At 35.8% G+C, this 16,479-nt stretch overlaps 1 protein-coding gene across 1 annotated transcript; it reads right to left on the reverse strand.

The window, feature by feature from the left end:
* Positions 1-792: 792 nt before the first annotated feature.
* On the reverse strand, positions 793-1,719 carry LOC126080426 (olfactory receptor 8K5-like). The gene has a single exon (XM_049891643.1). The coding sequence runs from the start codon at positions 1,717-1,719 to the stop codon at positions 793-795; it is 927 nt and encodes a 308-aa protein (XP_049747600.1).
* Between the last annotated feature and the right edge of the window lie 14,760 nt (positions 1,720-16,479).

The following is a 16,479-nucleotide window of genomic DNA, read 5'->3' on the forward strand; positions in this document are numbered from 1 at the left end:
TTTAATCCTCATAATCTATAACAATTATTATCTTTAATAAATACTTTAGTCCTTCACATCAGGCATCCTTAATATCTTTTTTTTTCACTTCCTTCTCTTCTCCACCCTGTCTCTCTTCATTTTTCAGTATCTTTTTTTTCTTTTCTAACTACTGTCTGTGTGTGAAGAATAGGATAGTGAGAATCAGCATGCAGGGCTAGTTATCTCAGAAGGAAGGAAGCCAAATTAGATGATAGCAAATCAAAATTACCTAGCACACATCACAGATGTTGGAATATAACATAGATAAGAAGTGATTATCACAGGAGAAGAGACAGAAGGCTAATAGTCTATTCATGGGGTCAATATGAACACAGATCATGCTTTGTCTCCAATTTTGATTAAAATCTTATATTAGTCTCAGAAAAGACATGAAAACAAGTTTTAAAAGATTCCTGTCAAAAAAAAAAAAAAAGAAAGAAAGAAAAGAAAACTCAATTGAAACAAACACATAGTTTACTGAATAGTTGCAGAATAAATATTTCCGTGGGGGAACTATGAGGTTCTAAGTTCTGACAGAATCACATAAGGAAGGAATGAATAGGAAGCAAGCTGTGATGAGGAAGAACTGGTATTTAATTTGGGGTATATATTATGAGAATTAATTTGGATGTATATATAAAGTATTTGTTTCTGCATTTAGTTAGTCTTAGCTCTGGTGCCAAAGAGAATGTTATTCTGCATTGTAGAAATATCATCCAGTGATATCTGCCTCAGAACAGTATCGCATTTTGAATACTAAATACAAAGATTTCATGGATTCTTAATGATCCTGTGGAAGGCATTTTTCACCTCTTTGTTCCTTAAGCTGTAGATCAAGGGGTTAAGCATGGGAATGACTAAAGTGTAAAACACTGAGGCCATTTTGTCAGTTTCAAATGAATGAGCAGATTTGGGCTGCAAATACATGAAGAGCAGGGTCCCATAGAACACAACCACCACTGTCAGATGAGAACCGCATGTGGAGAAAGCTTTTCTCCTGCCCTCAGCAGAATGCATTCGAAATACGGCTAACAGAATCAGCAGGTAGGACAGCAGGACAACCAACAAGGTGGAAATCATATTAAATGCTGAAAACATTATGATCAACAGCTGTACCTCTTGTACATTTGAGCAGAGCATAGGTATCAGGGGGACATCATCACAGTAGAAATGACTGATGACATTAGAGCCACAGAAGGTCAAAGTGAAAATCTTAATGGTGAACATAAGGGACTGAAATGCACTATAGAGGTATGGAATACCCACAAGCACATGGCAACGTCTCGGGGACATGATAACATCGTACAGCAGAGGGTTACAGATGGCCACGTAGCGGTCATAGGCCATGACCGACAAGATGAAAAACTCACTGATAATGAACAAAAGGAAGAAAGCCAGCTGTGTGGCACATTCATAATAGGAAATGATATTTTGATTCACAACAAAATTTACCAGCATCTTGGGACAAATGACGGTAGAATTACCAAGATCAATGAAGGCCAGGTGTCTGATGAAAAAATACATGGGTGTGTTTAGGTGGGAGTCCACCTTGGTCAGGGTGATCAGGCCTAGGTTTCCCATCACTGTGATCATGTAGATGAGGAGGAAGACCCCAAAAAGGGGCAGCTGCAGTTCAGGGCACCTTGTGACTCCAATAAGAATGAATTCAGTCATCACCGTTAGGTTCTTTTGGTCCATTTAGTTCAGTTATCTTTTCGGGAAAAAAAAAAAAAGAGGGGTTGGTATTATCTTTCACACAGCACCAACTAAACAACAGAAGGCAAGAATTCTACCATTCTACCACTGAGCCACCGATGCTCTCTTCCTTCATATGTGTGGTGAAAAAACATTAATTCCTATGTCTTATTTTAAAGTTAAAATAATCTTTAGAATCTCCATCTGAAAATATGAGGAATTCATATAAAACACATTATTTATTGATACAGCATAGATTAAGTTCTAAATTGGGTCAACATAATTTGTTATTTATATTCATTAGTAATAAACACATAGTTTTGCTACTGTAGAAATATTATATTTTATTTTATTTACACAATGCAACAGCAGTATATTGACAGAGAACTGCCAGAAATTCAGGCCAGCCTCAGAAGAGGATGTGTAACCAGGGATATCATTGCTGATGTCAGATGGATCCTGGCTGAAAGCAGAGAATACCAGAAGGATGTTTACCTGTGTTTTATCAACTATGCAAAGGCATTCGACTGTGTGGATCATAACAAATTATGGATAACATTGCAAAGAATGGGAATTCCAGAACACTTAATTGTGCTCATGAGGTCCCTTTACACAGGTCAAGAAGAAGTTGTTCGGACAGAACAAGGGGCCACTGATTGGTTTAATGTCAGGAAAGGTGTGCGTCAGGGTTGTGTTCTTTCACCATACTTATTCAATCTGTATGCTGAGCAAATAATAGGAGAAGAAGAATGGGACATCAGGATTGGGGGAAGACTCATTAACAACCTGCGTTATGCAGATGTCACAACCTTGCTTGCTCAAAGTGAAGAGGACTTGAAGCACTTATTAATGAAGATCAAAGACCACAGCCTTCAGTATGGATTACACCTCAACATAAAGAAAAGAAAAATCCTCACAGCTAGACCAATGAGCAACATCGTGATAAATGGAGAAAAGATTGAAGTTGTCAAGGGTTTAATTTTACTTGGATCCACAATCAACAGCCATGGAAGCAGCAGTCAAGAAATCAAAAGACTCATTGCATTGGGTAAATCTGCTGCAGAGGACCTCTTTAAAGTGTTGAAGAGCAAAGATGTCACCTTGAAGACTAAGGTGCACCTGACCCAAGCCATGGTATTTTCAATCAAATCATATGCATGTGAAAGCTGGACAATGGATAAGGAAGACCGAAGAAGAATTGACGCCTTTGATTTGTGGTGTTGGTGAAGAATATTGAATAGACCATGGACTGCCAAAAGAATGAACAAATCTGTCCTAGAAGAAGTACAACCAGAATGCCCCTTAGAAGCAAGGATGGTGAGACTGCGTCTTGTATACTTTGGACATGTTGTCAGGAGGGATCAGTCCCTGGAGAAGGACATCATGCTTGGCAGTGTACAGGGTCAGTGGAAAGGAGGAAGACCCTCAAAGAGGTGGATTAACACAGTGGCTGTAACAATGAGCTCAAGCATAACAACGATTGTAAGAATGGCTCAGGGCCAGGCAATGTTTAGTTCTGTTGTGCACAGGGTTGCTATGAGTTGGAACTGACTCGAGGGCATCTAACAACAACAGCAACAATCATTTTACTTTAGGACACTTCTGTTTTTTGTCTGAGAATATTTGTAAGATGTTGATATTCTTAAAGAGAGTGAAAGAGATAACATGAAATTAATGAAACTTAAGTTTTTTGGCCCCTTATTTGCTCTGGGCCCTTCCAAGACCGTCAGCAAGACCTTAGCAATGCATCCACATAAGTGATGTATCTTTATTAGTGTTGTGAAAGTAGAATATTTTAACCATTATCAGTTAATGGCACATTCACTTGCCATTTCAATCTCCTCTCCATTATACTTCACAAAATGTCAGTAGGCATTTCTAGGGTCAAAATGAATGGGAACTGAGTTAATGATACTTTATTTGAGGCTGAGAAGACCTATCTTTACGGCTCGAAACACTGACATGGATAATTTAATAATGTTTTCATTCTGGTGTTAGGACAGCTTCTAAGAACATGTCTAGCACCCAGTTTGCTGAAACATATCTTTAATTTAAGAAAGTTTATATTTCTACATTTAATAATATTTGTCATTAAGGTCAGTTTGTTTATAATCTAATTTTGTTTCTATTTCCTTTCCATTTAAGTAATTATGTATATTTCTGTCTCAGTATTTATAAGTGTATTTGTTGTTTTAATGAAAATCTTCAAATTTATATAAGCTTCAAGACACAGAAGACCTGGATCCACCCCTGTTAAATTGATGGTTTATATCAGTGTTTGGAGATTTGGACTATTTAAAATGTATATGATCCAGTTCCTCTAACATAATGACGTGGAGATGAGAAGCTCCATAAGGCATTTAGAATATGTACTTTTGAATTTATAACATCATATATCGCAAATTATCAATTTTTTTCTGGACCTCTACAATTGAGAATTCACAGGGTAAAGGACTGTGATTTCCAAATGTCTTAGTGATAACACCAGTCCCTTCATTTTATAAAATTTTACAAAGAAAGTCATTTAATCAAAATGGAAATGCCCTGAATTGAAGTTACTGAAGCTTTTTTAGCTTAATCCAGTTGAATTCCCTTTTAACCTCTTCTCAAATTCATTGCCCACTCAAAGAAAACCTAGTATTCTATAAAGCTTGATTTTTGATTGGAACAGTAAGTAGATTTCCAAATCCTCAGTGACATAAAATACAGTCTAGAATTATTATAATGTAATAGAATGCCCAGGTTTAGCCTGTGAAACTATCAGGTAGAAACTTATGGGCCCCTGACAAGGTCTTAGAATATGGTGGCATGGAGTAGCTGAAGTCCTGACATAAGCTACAGGGAAATATCTGCTAAGGATAATTTTTTTTATCCTGTGGCTGGCTGGAACTTTCAGGAGACAGGTAGTAATTCTAAGAATCTGCTAGTTTTTGGTTCAATTTTTCTACCCTGATCCAGGAGGTTGGGGGGGCAATACTGGAGATTGTGAATCACCTTCACCCCTTCTTCCTAGAAAAGGTTTTCTGCTGTTTCTGCACTTAGCTTCACACTCCCTTCTAGGTCTTTCCTCCCCCACAGCATTTAAAAACTTTATCTCAAATTTGCTACATCACAAGTCCTGATATCATAGGTAATTACTGTAGAATTCTAGATTGAGCAAAGAAATTCAAATTTCTAGTTCCACCCTACTGTCTTTAATTCTTCAATGTTCTCTAAGAATTATTCTAGTGTGTATTGAGTCTGTTAACATGTTCAGTGTCATTTACTATCTCCCTCTTAAGATGTCTGGATTCTTTGTTCCAGCTCATTCTCCTTTATGGAAAAGAATATCTCTGATTTGTTCTGGACAGCTAAATGTGTATATTTTAAATATCTCTGGGTAGGGATCGTCACTGAAGCAGACAGAATATAGAAGTTTGTAAATGAATAAATGATTTTTCAATCCTGAGACATGATAATATCAGGTAGGAATATTTTAGGTGCAGGGAGTTTTTCATACACTATAACGATTAAAAATCATGCTATTTGTCAGTCTACGTCATCAGTTTGTAATGCTCTGAAATCCTATAGTAAACAACTAGTACGGAACAAAAATAAACATCATTATCATGATTGACAACAACAAAAATTGTATGTTTTCACAGGAAATTCTTATGTAAAAATCAGATGAACTTGGTGTACTCTTTTACTAACAATATGCATTATTTAGCAAATATTTCATTGGGCAAACTTGCACTAAAAGAATATTTATCAAATATTGTTTTTTATCATATTTAAACTAGAAAAAATATTTCGTTTTGAGAAATTCCAATATATCTTGGTGTTCTATGCTGTATCTGGCATCCTAACCTTAATTTGTTGTTTCCATGTGTTGCTGCTGAGTTGGCTCTGACTCACATTGACCCCATGTGTAACAGAATGAAATGATGTCCATTCCTGTGCCATCTTGGTATGTTTGAGTCTGTTGTTTTGCCTACTGTGTCAATCTATCCCATCGAAGTGTCCATCTACTTTGCCATCCAGTTGGCTCCCTACTTTACCAAATAAGATGTCCTTTTCTAGGAATTCTTTCCTGATTATATGTCCAAGGTATGCCTAACCATAAAAGATTATATTAAACTGGTGATGAAATTTTTGACATATTTCTAACTCCCTCTTCATTTGCAGTAATCAAAGGCCATGATTGTCTTCCACAAATAAAATAGAGCTGGGGCACACTCTTAATTTATAGGTTTTAATGTTCTAAAAACAACATAGATCTCCATGGAATTCTAATTAACAAAAGAGAAAATGAATGTTTTTGGTGAAGTTAAAGGGGTAATTTTTGAGTGACCGTAATAGTGTCTGCAGTTACGAGTCAGGAGTCATGGTCAAAATCCACATGACAATCGGAATAAAAGAAAATTCTTATCCACTTACCTTGAGTAAAGTATCAGATTTTCTTTTCTCAAATGATTCTCTTGTTTTCTCTGGTAGGAAGAATTTATGATTTCCCTCCCCTTTCTGATGTTCCCTGAAGAATTAGCCTGCATTTCGGTAGATGTGCCCAAATCATCTTGACGGGATTTAAAAAATATCTTGCTGTGTCTACTCATTATCTAGCACATCCTGCAATTTCCCCAGTGAGAAAATAAGGGGTAATTCAGTGAAAGAAACAAAACAAAAGTGATCTATATAGTCCCATGCAACCTACATAATGTGAAGGTACTCACTCACATACACAGCCAGGAATTATAGACAGAACAAAAAACAAAATTAGATGTCAACTCAATCCCAGTAGAACTGGAGGTGTTGTGAAGTTATGATGAAATAGTTGATTCCAGTACCACCCTGACTTTGGATTTTTTTCTTTGAATTTATTATTTAAGAAAAATAGGGAGTAAATATTGTGTTATAAATATATCATTTAACTCATACATATATATATTTTTTAAATCCATCATTTAACCCATATTTTTAACTCCTATTATTCCCATATTTCAGAGGACATCTAGCCTAGTTAAAATATGTAAACCTTGTGCTACTTTCCAAGGTACCTGACAAGGTTGATTGTGATGGAAAAACAGACCATTTGAACTTCCTGCTTTGTCATACTCACTGGCTTCTCTTTAGGCATAAAATTTTTAAGAGCAAAAAATGAGACAATACCTAAAAAAATACAACCAGATTACAAAAAATACTGAGCTCTGCTCTAAGGATTTATTGAACTTATTTAGTTGATCAACTGAGGTTACTCAGGTCATTCACTATTTCAACAAAAAAATAATGGCTAATCAATACTTTCTTGAATTTTATTGTATATTTCTGGGGAAAGAATCAGATACTACACTGAAATCATGCTGTTCCTCCACTGCTCTGGCCTCTTTCTTCCGCTGCAATACAGACACAATAAAATTCCTTTCATTCCTCCACAGAGTGTTTTCACTTTTTTTTTTTTTTTAACCCTGTTGTGGATTGAATTGTATCCCCCCAAAATATGTGTTGTAATTCCTAACCTCTACACATGTGGCTATGATCTCATCTGGGAAAAGGGTTTTCTTATGTTAAGGAGGTCATATGAGTGTAAGGTGTGTTTCAGGGAAATCCTTTTGGGATATGAAAAGAGAGGGTTAGTCACAGAGCAACCCATCCGCTTTGCCTTACAGCTGATTCCAACTCATAGTAACCTTGTAGGACACAGTAGACCTGACCCACAGGGTTTCCAAGATTGTAAATCTTTAAAGAAGCTGACTGCCACATCTTTCTCTCACAGAGAGGCTGGCGTATTCCAACCACCAAGTGAACTTTCAGTTAGAAGCTGAGCGCTTAACTACTGCACCACCGGTCCTCCTTTGGCACAAAGCAAGCAAACAAATGAAGAAGAAGATACATACTGCATGAAGATGGCCAAGGAACCAAGGGACAGAAGCTGAGAAGAGTCAAGGACCCAGAGCCCACAAAGAGAGAAAACCCTCACTTTGATCCAGTCCCCAGAATTAGGACTTTTAGCCTCCTAAACTGTGAGAGGAGATCTGGTGGAAGAATGGTTAAGAGATTGGCCACTAACCAAAAACATCCCCAGTGGGAATCTACCAGCTGCTCCTTGGGAACCCTATGGAGAGTTTTACTCTGCCCTGTAGGGTCACTACGAGTCAGAATTGACTTGATGGCAACAAGTTTGGTTTTGCTTTTGGTAAACCGTGAGAGAATATATTTATTTCATTAATTCCACTCACTTGTATTTCTGGTACAGCAACACTAGATAACTAAGACATACCTAAGCCTTTCTAGTCATGAAGCACAATATTCAAGATTTACGTCATGCAGAAAATGGTTGCCATGCATTTAATAAGGTCATAATTTCCATCTTAAATTAGATAAGGGTATAAAGATTTCCAGTCAAAATGCGTTCAGGATTATATTCCCTTCAATTATGCAGCAATTAGAATAGGTTATTCCCAGAAGGAACTAGAAAATTGCAAGGTATATAGGAAACAAGAGTACTCAGACATTGGACAACAAGTAGAATAAGAGTGTCATTTCTACAAGAAAAGAAGAAGGAAAGTGAATCTCATGATATTCCTGGCTAACTGAACTAAGGCACTTTCTAGCCTGATAATTGTCTTTGAGAAATTTTACATCTCTTTGTAAACTATAGGAAACTAATAGTTTAGTTTTCTACTCACATGTTGGACTGGTTCTCACTACATAACTTATGCTGTTCCTTATGTTTCCAAGTGTAATCAATTATCTGAAGGGAAAGTTAGAAATATAGACCAATGATGTAGAAATAGGAGAACAAACTATTGTTCATTTAGATACAGAACTAAGTGGAAGTTTGAAAGAACTAACTGAATACAAGCTTGTAAACTGCTTGACTATGGCAATAATTCCTTTAGTCATGGGCACTACACATTCTTAGGTTTGGAGATACACTTTAGGATTGCAAATGGTATTAGACGAATAGTATTAAAATTAAAAGATTCAGTGTCATAAATCCAGCAAGTTATCCCTTCCCTATCCAAAGAACTATCAGAAATTAGCAAAATGACTTTACAAAATAGACTAGCTTTAGTTATATGTTGACCTCAGAAAGATGTGTTCGTACTTTGATTGTGTTACAATGCTATGTATACCAAGTGTAGTAACAGCTGACACCCATGCACAAGGAGCTGCTAAATCAAAGAAAATAAAACCTGAAACACCATGGGATTTATCTCCTGTCTGAATTTTGTTTCCTAGGGTCTTCGACTCAGAGGAATTTTTCAAACCTTGACTATTGTCCTCTTAGTCATTCTTTACAATAATCATAATAAAAAAAAGCCTTTGCCATCAAGTCACTTCCAATTCATAGAGACCCTATAGGACAAAGTAAAACTGCCCCGTAGAGTTTCCAAGGAGCACCTGTTAGATTCGAACAGCTGATGTTTTGGTTAGCAGCTATAGCACTTAACCACTATGCCACCAGGGTTTCCTTTCATTACAATAGCCTTCCTAAAATGTATAGTATCAAGGATCAATTTTAGCCAATCAGACTACAAATGATATCCACCATCCTCATTCTGCAGGATCAGACTTTCGATTATATTAATGGAGATTTTTACTAAAGAGTAATCAAAATTTTTGATCATGACCAAGAGGTGGGGCTGTTAAATATAAGGAAACTGAAGCCCAGATAGACACAATTATTGAGCCTTCACAAACCCCTCTTTATAGTAAGACATATGTTAACCATAAAGTCATTCAGTTTATCTTGTGAAAATAATTTCACTGAAAAGTGAATTAATCTTTGCCCTTATTTCCTGAGAAGATAATTATAAACCTTTGGAGTTTCCTGAGTAATTGAGATATCTTGGCCAGGTCACAAAGCCCACCTGGCAAACTCAGGAAGGCCAGATAGGATGGTTTAAATATTAAAGTTAGAGAAATGTATGGTCCTTCACATTGGGGCACTGTTTTGAATGATGAACCACTGTTTAATATGCACGTAGAAACCCTTTTAAACCTGGAGAACTTGTTGAGAAGAATTTATCTGAACACCAAAAATCAGCCCCACATGACTAAATTGAGAAAGGAAAAAAAAAAAAAAAAAGATGCTCCCAATGTTCTATTTCTTGAATATGGATGGTTCCTAATCAGAACTTAGTTCTCCCTAAATTTTTGCAAACTTCTACTGGAGGCATTGCACATGAATGCCCATTTGGAAACAGAAATAAGACAATAATGTTTTAAAAGAAATATTGGTAGGGACACATTCCTAAAGCTGCTGAGCAAATGGTTTCCCAGTGTCCTATTTGTTTTCAATTTAATTCTAAGAAAACTTTTAAAGCTCCACCTGGTATAATTCCTTTGCCTTCAGAACCAATGCTTAAAGGGCAAATGGATTTTATTCATCTTCCACTCTTAAATAATTATAAGTTTGTATTAGAAATAATTTATATATTTTTTCACCGGGTAAAAGCTTTCCTGAGTCATCAAGCTACTGCCACTTTTTTGGGCAAGAAACTTCTTAAAAATATTGACCCCATCTGAAGAGCCCCAAAGGTCCTTTGTACTAACCAAGACACCCACTTGACTGGACAAATAATTGTGGGATATATAAAACTTTCCCCATTTTCCAAAGGCTTCATTTTCCTTACATAGTAAAAAACTCAACTAGCAAAACTTTCCAAATCTTTACAGTTAACTTGAACAAAAATATTGCCTCTGGTCCTTTTTAAGTTGAGAATTAATCCATTTGAAATTGGTAGATTAACTCATCCTGAAATTATTACTGGGAGGAGTCTATGGCCCACCCTTATTTGGCAACTTGCTCTGAATCAAATTTAACTCAATCTGGCTGTTCCAATATTGCAAGTCCTTTATTCAGTACTCTAGGGAATATTGCTCACAACTTAAAAATGCTTTTGATAATCAGAAATCAAAAGCGTCTGAGCTACCCGCTATTCAGCCTAGAGATTATGTTTATTGGAAAAAAAAAATACTCTATCAAACCTCAGTAAATAGAGTTTTATCTAGTACTCCAGATTATTGGAGGTTAAAACTTTGATCCATCTCTCCAAATTGAAGAATACTCTAGTTCCCACCTGGATTCTTTAATCAAACAAAAGATCAAAATTAAATTTCAGACATTCTATCACCAAAAAGCAGATGACACCTGGTGTTCACAGCTTCTCCCAAGACTCTGGACCACAACTGTACCCTACTAGTGCCTCACCCATAATTTCTCATGTCATACATTAACTATTTAGCTATATTCTTTACCCTTGGAGTGACCCGGTCAGTTATTGCTCTATTTTTAAAGTATTGGAGGCATTACTTTTTATTTTAATTAATTAAGTCAAGGCTTTATACCCAGTTTAAAACTAGAATCAGTACTATGTTTGTATGTTCTTACTACATTAGTTATTTTCATTGTAATTGTTTACATGGTTTATAGTCGCTTACATCTATGATTATAATCATGGGTGTTTACTTTGTGATAGCTAAAATCTACTCTCTAATTGCTTCAATATATTACTTTTAGGCAGTCTTTCTTCAGTATGAGGCTTATATCTGTTATAAGACTATTATGTCTCCCGATTGCCTTTAATGGCTGCCATAACAATGCCTTTGTGAGACTTACTCAGGCAGTGGCTAGTGCTGCCAGCTTAATGGACTGTTGGATATGCCATCCTTCCCCATAAAATGTACATGAGAATTCAAATCCTTTAACATTACCCATTTTCAACTATAACCATATACCTGTTGCTGATGTCAATATCAGTACCATAGAAGGATGAGCCATCTGTGTCAGGTAATGAAAAAAAAAAAAAATGGGATCTCTCTAATTCCTCTATTTACCCTTCTGTGCTCGGTTTTTATCTTACCCAAGTATTTATTTGTCCTGGTATGGTTTATGGTAATGAATATCCTTTCATTTTTCTCCATAACAATAGGTTTATACTGCCTTAGTAGATTTTTGTAATTATTAGAATTCAGAGGTCCCTGTTTAGTCCCATTTTAAGGAAAGATCTAGATTAGAAAGCTTGTCTATTTATAATAACTTCCATACTGAAAAATGACTTGCAAAAGCAAATCAGATTATTCCCTTTCCCTTTTCCCTAACGAGAACGGGAGTAATGTGTGCCTCTTGTGGGTACGTGTTTCTGTGTGGAGGATCAAACTGTCTAGAGAAAAATTCTAATGCTAAACTTTTATTTCATCTTACTTTGTTTACATGGATGGAGTACAAATAACCAATGTGCATCTGGGACCCTAGAATTCCCATGAACCCTCCATTCCTATGATGAAAAATATATTGGATAAATAACTCTACATCTCCAAAGCAGCTCATGCATTTTGATTTTGTTCATTTCTGTAACAGGGCAGATGAGTCCTGCATGCTGCTTCAGTTCAAAAGAAAGGAGCATGTTATTCCTGTAATTCAACAAAGGGCTGTGAATAAATGTCCTCAACTGTTTAATAATGTACAGCATGGTGATGATGGCTTCAATGGTACCTGATGAATAATCAGATGGTATCTGGCAAAAAAACAAATATGTATATACATATATACACACATAAAATCTCAAAGTACTGAGTTTAATAGGCCCAAAAACAAATAGGCTACCATCAAGGAAACAGAGTCCATGCTGAAGATGGCTTAAGTCTATACAGAAAAACGATATTAAAGAAATCAAAGGATGTTCAACTGATCAAAAGGAGGGAATGATATAGAGACCCTAAAACTCTATGAGGTGCTTGGCTGGAGTAAGAAGGCTAACGTGGAGTAGAGGCCTGGAATCCATTCTGTGTAGAAAACATGTGGAGCCAGAAAACTGAATTGGCTAATAATTATAGAAAGCAAGAGCAGTTCTGCCTGTCGTCTGATATTTAAGGCAATGTTTTCTTTGTAATCAAGTCAAGAACTAATGTTGTCAGTTTATTGCCAGTCAGGCTTCGTGTAACCTCTGCTTTTCCAGAAATGAATATTTGCCAAATCTCCTGTAAATCTCCCTCTTCAAAATGCAAGTATAGTCACTAAGCAGTAATTATTTAGCAAAGCACAAATTACCAGGTGGTAACTAGTCAACAAAAAGTCTTTAAACAAATCACTCTAAATATTCCATTCTGGTTAATATTCCTGTACCAATGATGTGTCCATGAAAAACAAATCAGAATTGTTCTCAACTTTACTTCTTTCTGTAATAACATATTAATGACTCCAGGACTGGGATTTAACAGAGTCGTTAGTCTCTTGTGCCCAGTGCAAGCTGATTCGAATTATTTTCTTTGCTTTGGTTTAATAAACATCTATCTTGATTGGATTTGAGTCTGGTGTCTTTTCCCCTATCATAATCATGAATTTATTTGTTGTGTTAACATGTTGTTATTCCTTCTTCACCCATATAACATTCTCCAAGTTCACTGAAAATATGAATTAGAAAACGCGTAAGTACTTTCTTCTGGTTCTTAAAATAGTTTTCACCATGATGTTCTCCATCAGTTATCACCTATAATAAACCCTATAGCCTTCCAATTATCCATCATATCTTTCCTTCATTTTTCCTTTTATCATTCTCCACCTTCTCTTTTATTCAATTTTTTCACCCATTCTTACTTTCCTAGCAACTATCTTTGCATTTAAATATGATCAATAGAATCTGCATATGAGACACTAGTAATCTAAGGAGGGTGCTAGGTAGTGAAGAGTAAAGAGATCAAATCAAATGCTAACAGATCAAAATCATCTAGTATACATACATGTTTGATTATAGAATAGATAGTTAGAAATACTTGCCTCAGTCAAAGCTTGATAAGAGGACAAATAAATCATTCATAGTATCAACAGGGACACAAAAACCAAACCTCTTTGCTGTTGAGTCCATTCCGACTCATAGAGACCCTATAAGGCACAGCAGAACTGCCCCGTAGAGTTTCCAAGGAAAGCCTGTGGATTTGAACTGCCAGCCTTTTGGTTAACAGACGTTCCTCTTAAGCACTGCGCCACCAGGTTTCCAACAAGGACACAGTAAACTCTTTTTCTTCAACTTTGCTTACCCTCTTGATTTAGGCTCAGAAAGTACGAAGAAAATTAGATTCAGAAGATCTCCATCCTTAATAAACACTGACGGAAAAAACATGTGATTTATTGATGTAGAGTGTAGTGAGTGTTCCATAGGGTGAACTATGAGCTCCAAAGTAATTACATAAGAAAATATTGAAACAGAAACAAGGAATCTTAGGAAGGACATTGCCTTTAAGATAAAAAAATATGATTAATATAAATTTGAATGAATATAAGGGAAACAATCTGTATGTCTGTGCTTTATAATTAGTTTCCACTCTAAAACCAAGAAAATATAATTATATGTACTAGAAATCTGATCAAATACATTTGCCTATTTAATAGTTTATTAGAATAATATTGAATATTAAGTACAAAGTTCACAGGGATTTTTAAAGATCCTGTAGAAGGTATTTTTTACCTCTTTGTTCCTTAAGCTGTATACGAAGGAGTTAAGCATAGAGATGACTAAAGCGTAAAACACAGAAGTAAATTTGTTAGTGGTAAAGATTGATCAGATTTAGGGTGCACATACGGGAGTTTCAGAGACTCACAGAATATAACCACCACTTTCAGGTAAGAACTGCACGTGCAGAGTCTTTTTTTTTTTTTTCTGCCCTCAGCAGAATTAATTCAAAATATGGTTATCAGAATCAGCATGCAGGACACCAGGACTACCAAGAGCAAGGACAACAAATTAAATGATGGAAACATTATGATCAATTCTATTTGTAGTTCATTTGACTATAGCAAAGGCATTAAGGGAATATTATCACTGAAGAAATAACTGACAACTTTAGAACCACAGAAGGTCGATGTCAAAATATTACTGTTGACCAAGAGAGACTTAAAGGTACAGAAGAGGTACAGAATGCCAAAGTGTCTGGGACATGTTAACATTTTAGAACAGAGGGTTACAGGTGGCCGCATAGCAGTCACAGCCCATCTAGGATATAGAGTTCAGTGATAATGTATAAAATGTGGAATGCCATCTTGTATGGCACATTCATAATAGAAAATGGTATTTTGATCTAACACAAAATTTACTAGAACCTTGGGGTAAATAACAGTAGAATTACCAAGACCAGTGAAAACCAGGTGTCTGAAAAAAAAAATAAATGGGTGTGTGTAAGTGGGAGTCCATCTTGGTCAAGATGATTATGCCCAGGTTGCCCACAACTGTGATAGTGTAGATGACAAGGAAGACACCAAAAAGAGGGAGAAGCATTTCCTGTCTCTTTGATACTCCCGTTAAAATGAATTCAGTCAGCACTGCTAGATTCCTTTGGCCCGTTTAGCCCAATCTTCTCTTCTTGGGAAGAACCGGAGGTATTGGTTTTAGCTTTCATGTGGTGTTTATCTCAACAGATGATGATATTTGTAGACACAATGGAGACTTTTTCTTCATACGAGAAAATGTAAAGTAATTCCACGTCTGATTTTAAGCTAAAATAAACTGTCAAAGATAATGCTTCCAAAACTGGAGGATCCCTATGAAACCAACTGTACACTGGCATAACACAGGTTCAGCAATGTTTGGACCACATACATCTATAATAAACCATATAGTTGTTAATATACAGACACTAGCCTTTATAGCCTTTGGAGCCCTGGCAGCGTTGTGGTTAAGAGCTCAGCTGCTAACTAAAAGGTCGGCAGTTCAAATCCACCAGTCACTCCTTGGAAATCCTCTGGGGCAAATATAGACTTTATTTTATCTTCCCAATGTCTTCACAGTTTTCTTTAGTACATTTCAAATTTTCTTTGAGAAAACTTGGGGAAAATTAGTGGTTTTAAAGAGATAGGCAGAGAAAATATGAAGCTATAGTGAAGATATGTTTTTGGGTTTCTCATTTGCACCAGCCTTTTCAAAGGCTTTGGGTCAGCTTTTAACAATACAGTCACATAGTGATACATCTTTGTAGCATTGGGAAATTAAGACATTTTAACCATGATCAGTTAAGGCCACTCTGTCTCTTTCTATGCTGTCTTCAGCTGTATTGCACCTCACCTACTGTCAGACTACATCAGAGTGTTTGCAGGCATTTCTGGAAATGAAATGAAGAGGAAATTGAAATTATAAGAATTTATTTGATATGTAGTGGTTACATTTGACTGGTTAAAACCAATGGCATGTATAATTAAATAATGCTATTTGTCCTGGTATTGAAGTGGCTTCCAAGAACGTTCTTAACACCCCATATTTTTGGAAGTGTCTGGACATTACTAATATCTTTTTTTATATATGAATATTGTATTATTTGTGACCAGAGTTTTTAAAAACTGAAATATCTTTTATTATTTTTTATGTTCTAACAATTCACATTTAAGGCTCAACTTACACTTATAGTTTCATTTCTTTTCCTTTTTTAAGTTAAGATTTATAATTTTTCTAAGCTTCAAAACCCACAAGATCTCGATCCATTCCTACTAAAGTCTATGATTTAGATCACCATTCAAAGATTTTGAATATTTACATCTATGTGCTTTATTTCCTTTAATATTACCATGATGGTGGGAAATACATTACATTTAAAATATGTACACATTTGTGGAATCATATATTGGAATTGCCTGTTTTTACAAATATACAATGGAGAAATTAAGTAGTATACTGCTGTGATTTTCAGGTACTTCAGTGATAAGCCCTGTTCCTTCCATTTCATAGAATTTAACAAGGAAAAGCAGTAAATCAAAGTTACCATATGTTTACCCAAATTACTCCTGCCTTCTAT

This window comes from Elephas maximus, chromosome 7 (genome assembly GCF_024166365.1).
Source record: "Elephas maximus indicus isolate mEleMax1 chromosome 7, mEleMax1 primary haplotype, whole genome shotgun sequence".
NCBI classification, from domain to species: Eukaryota; Metazoa; Chordata; class Mammalia; order Proboscidea; family Elephantidae; genus Elephas; species Elephas maximus.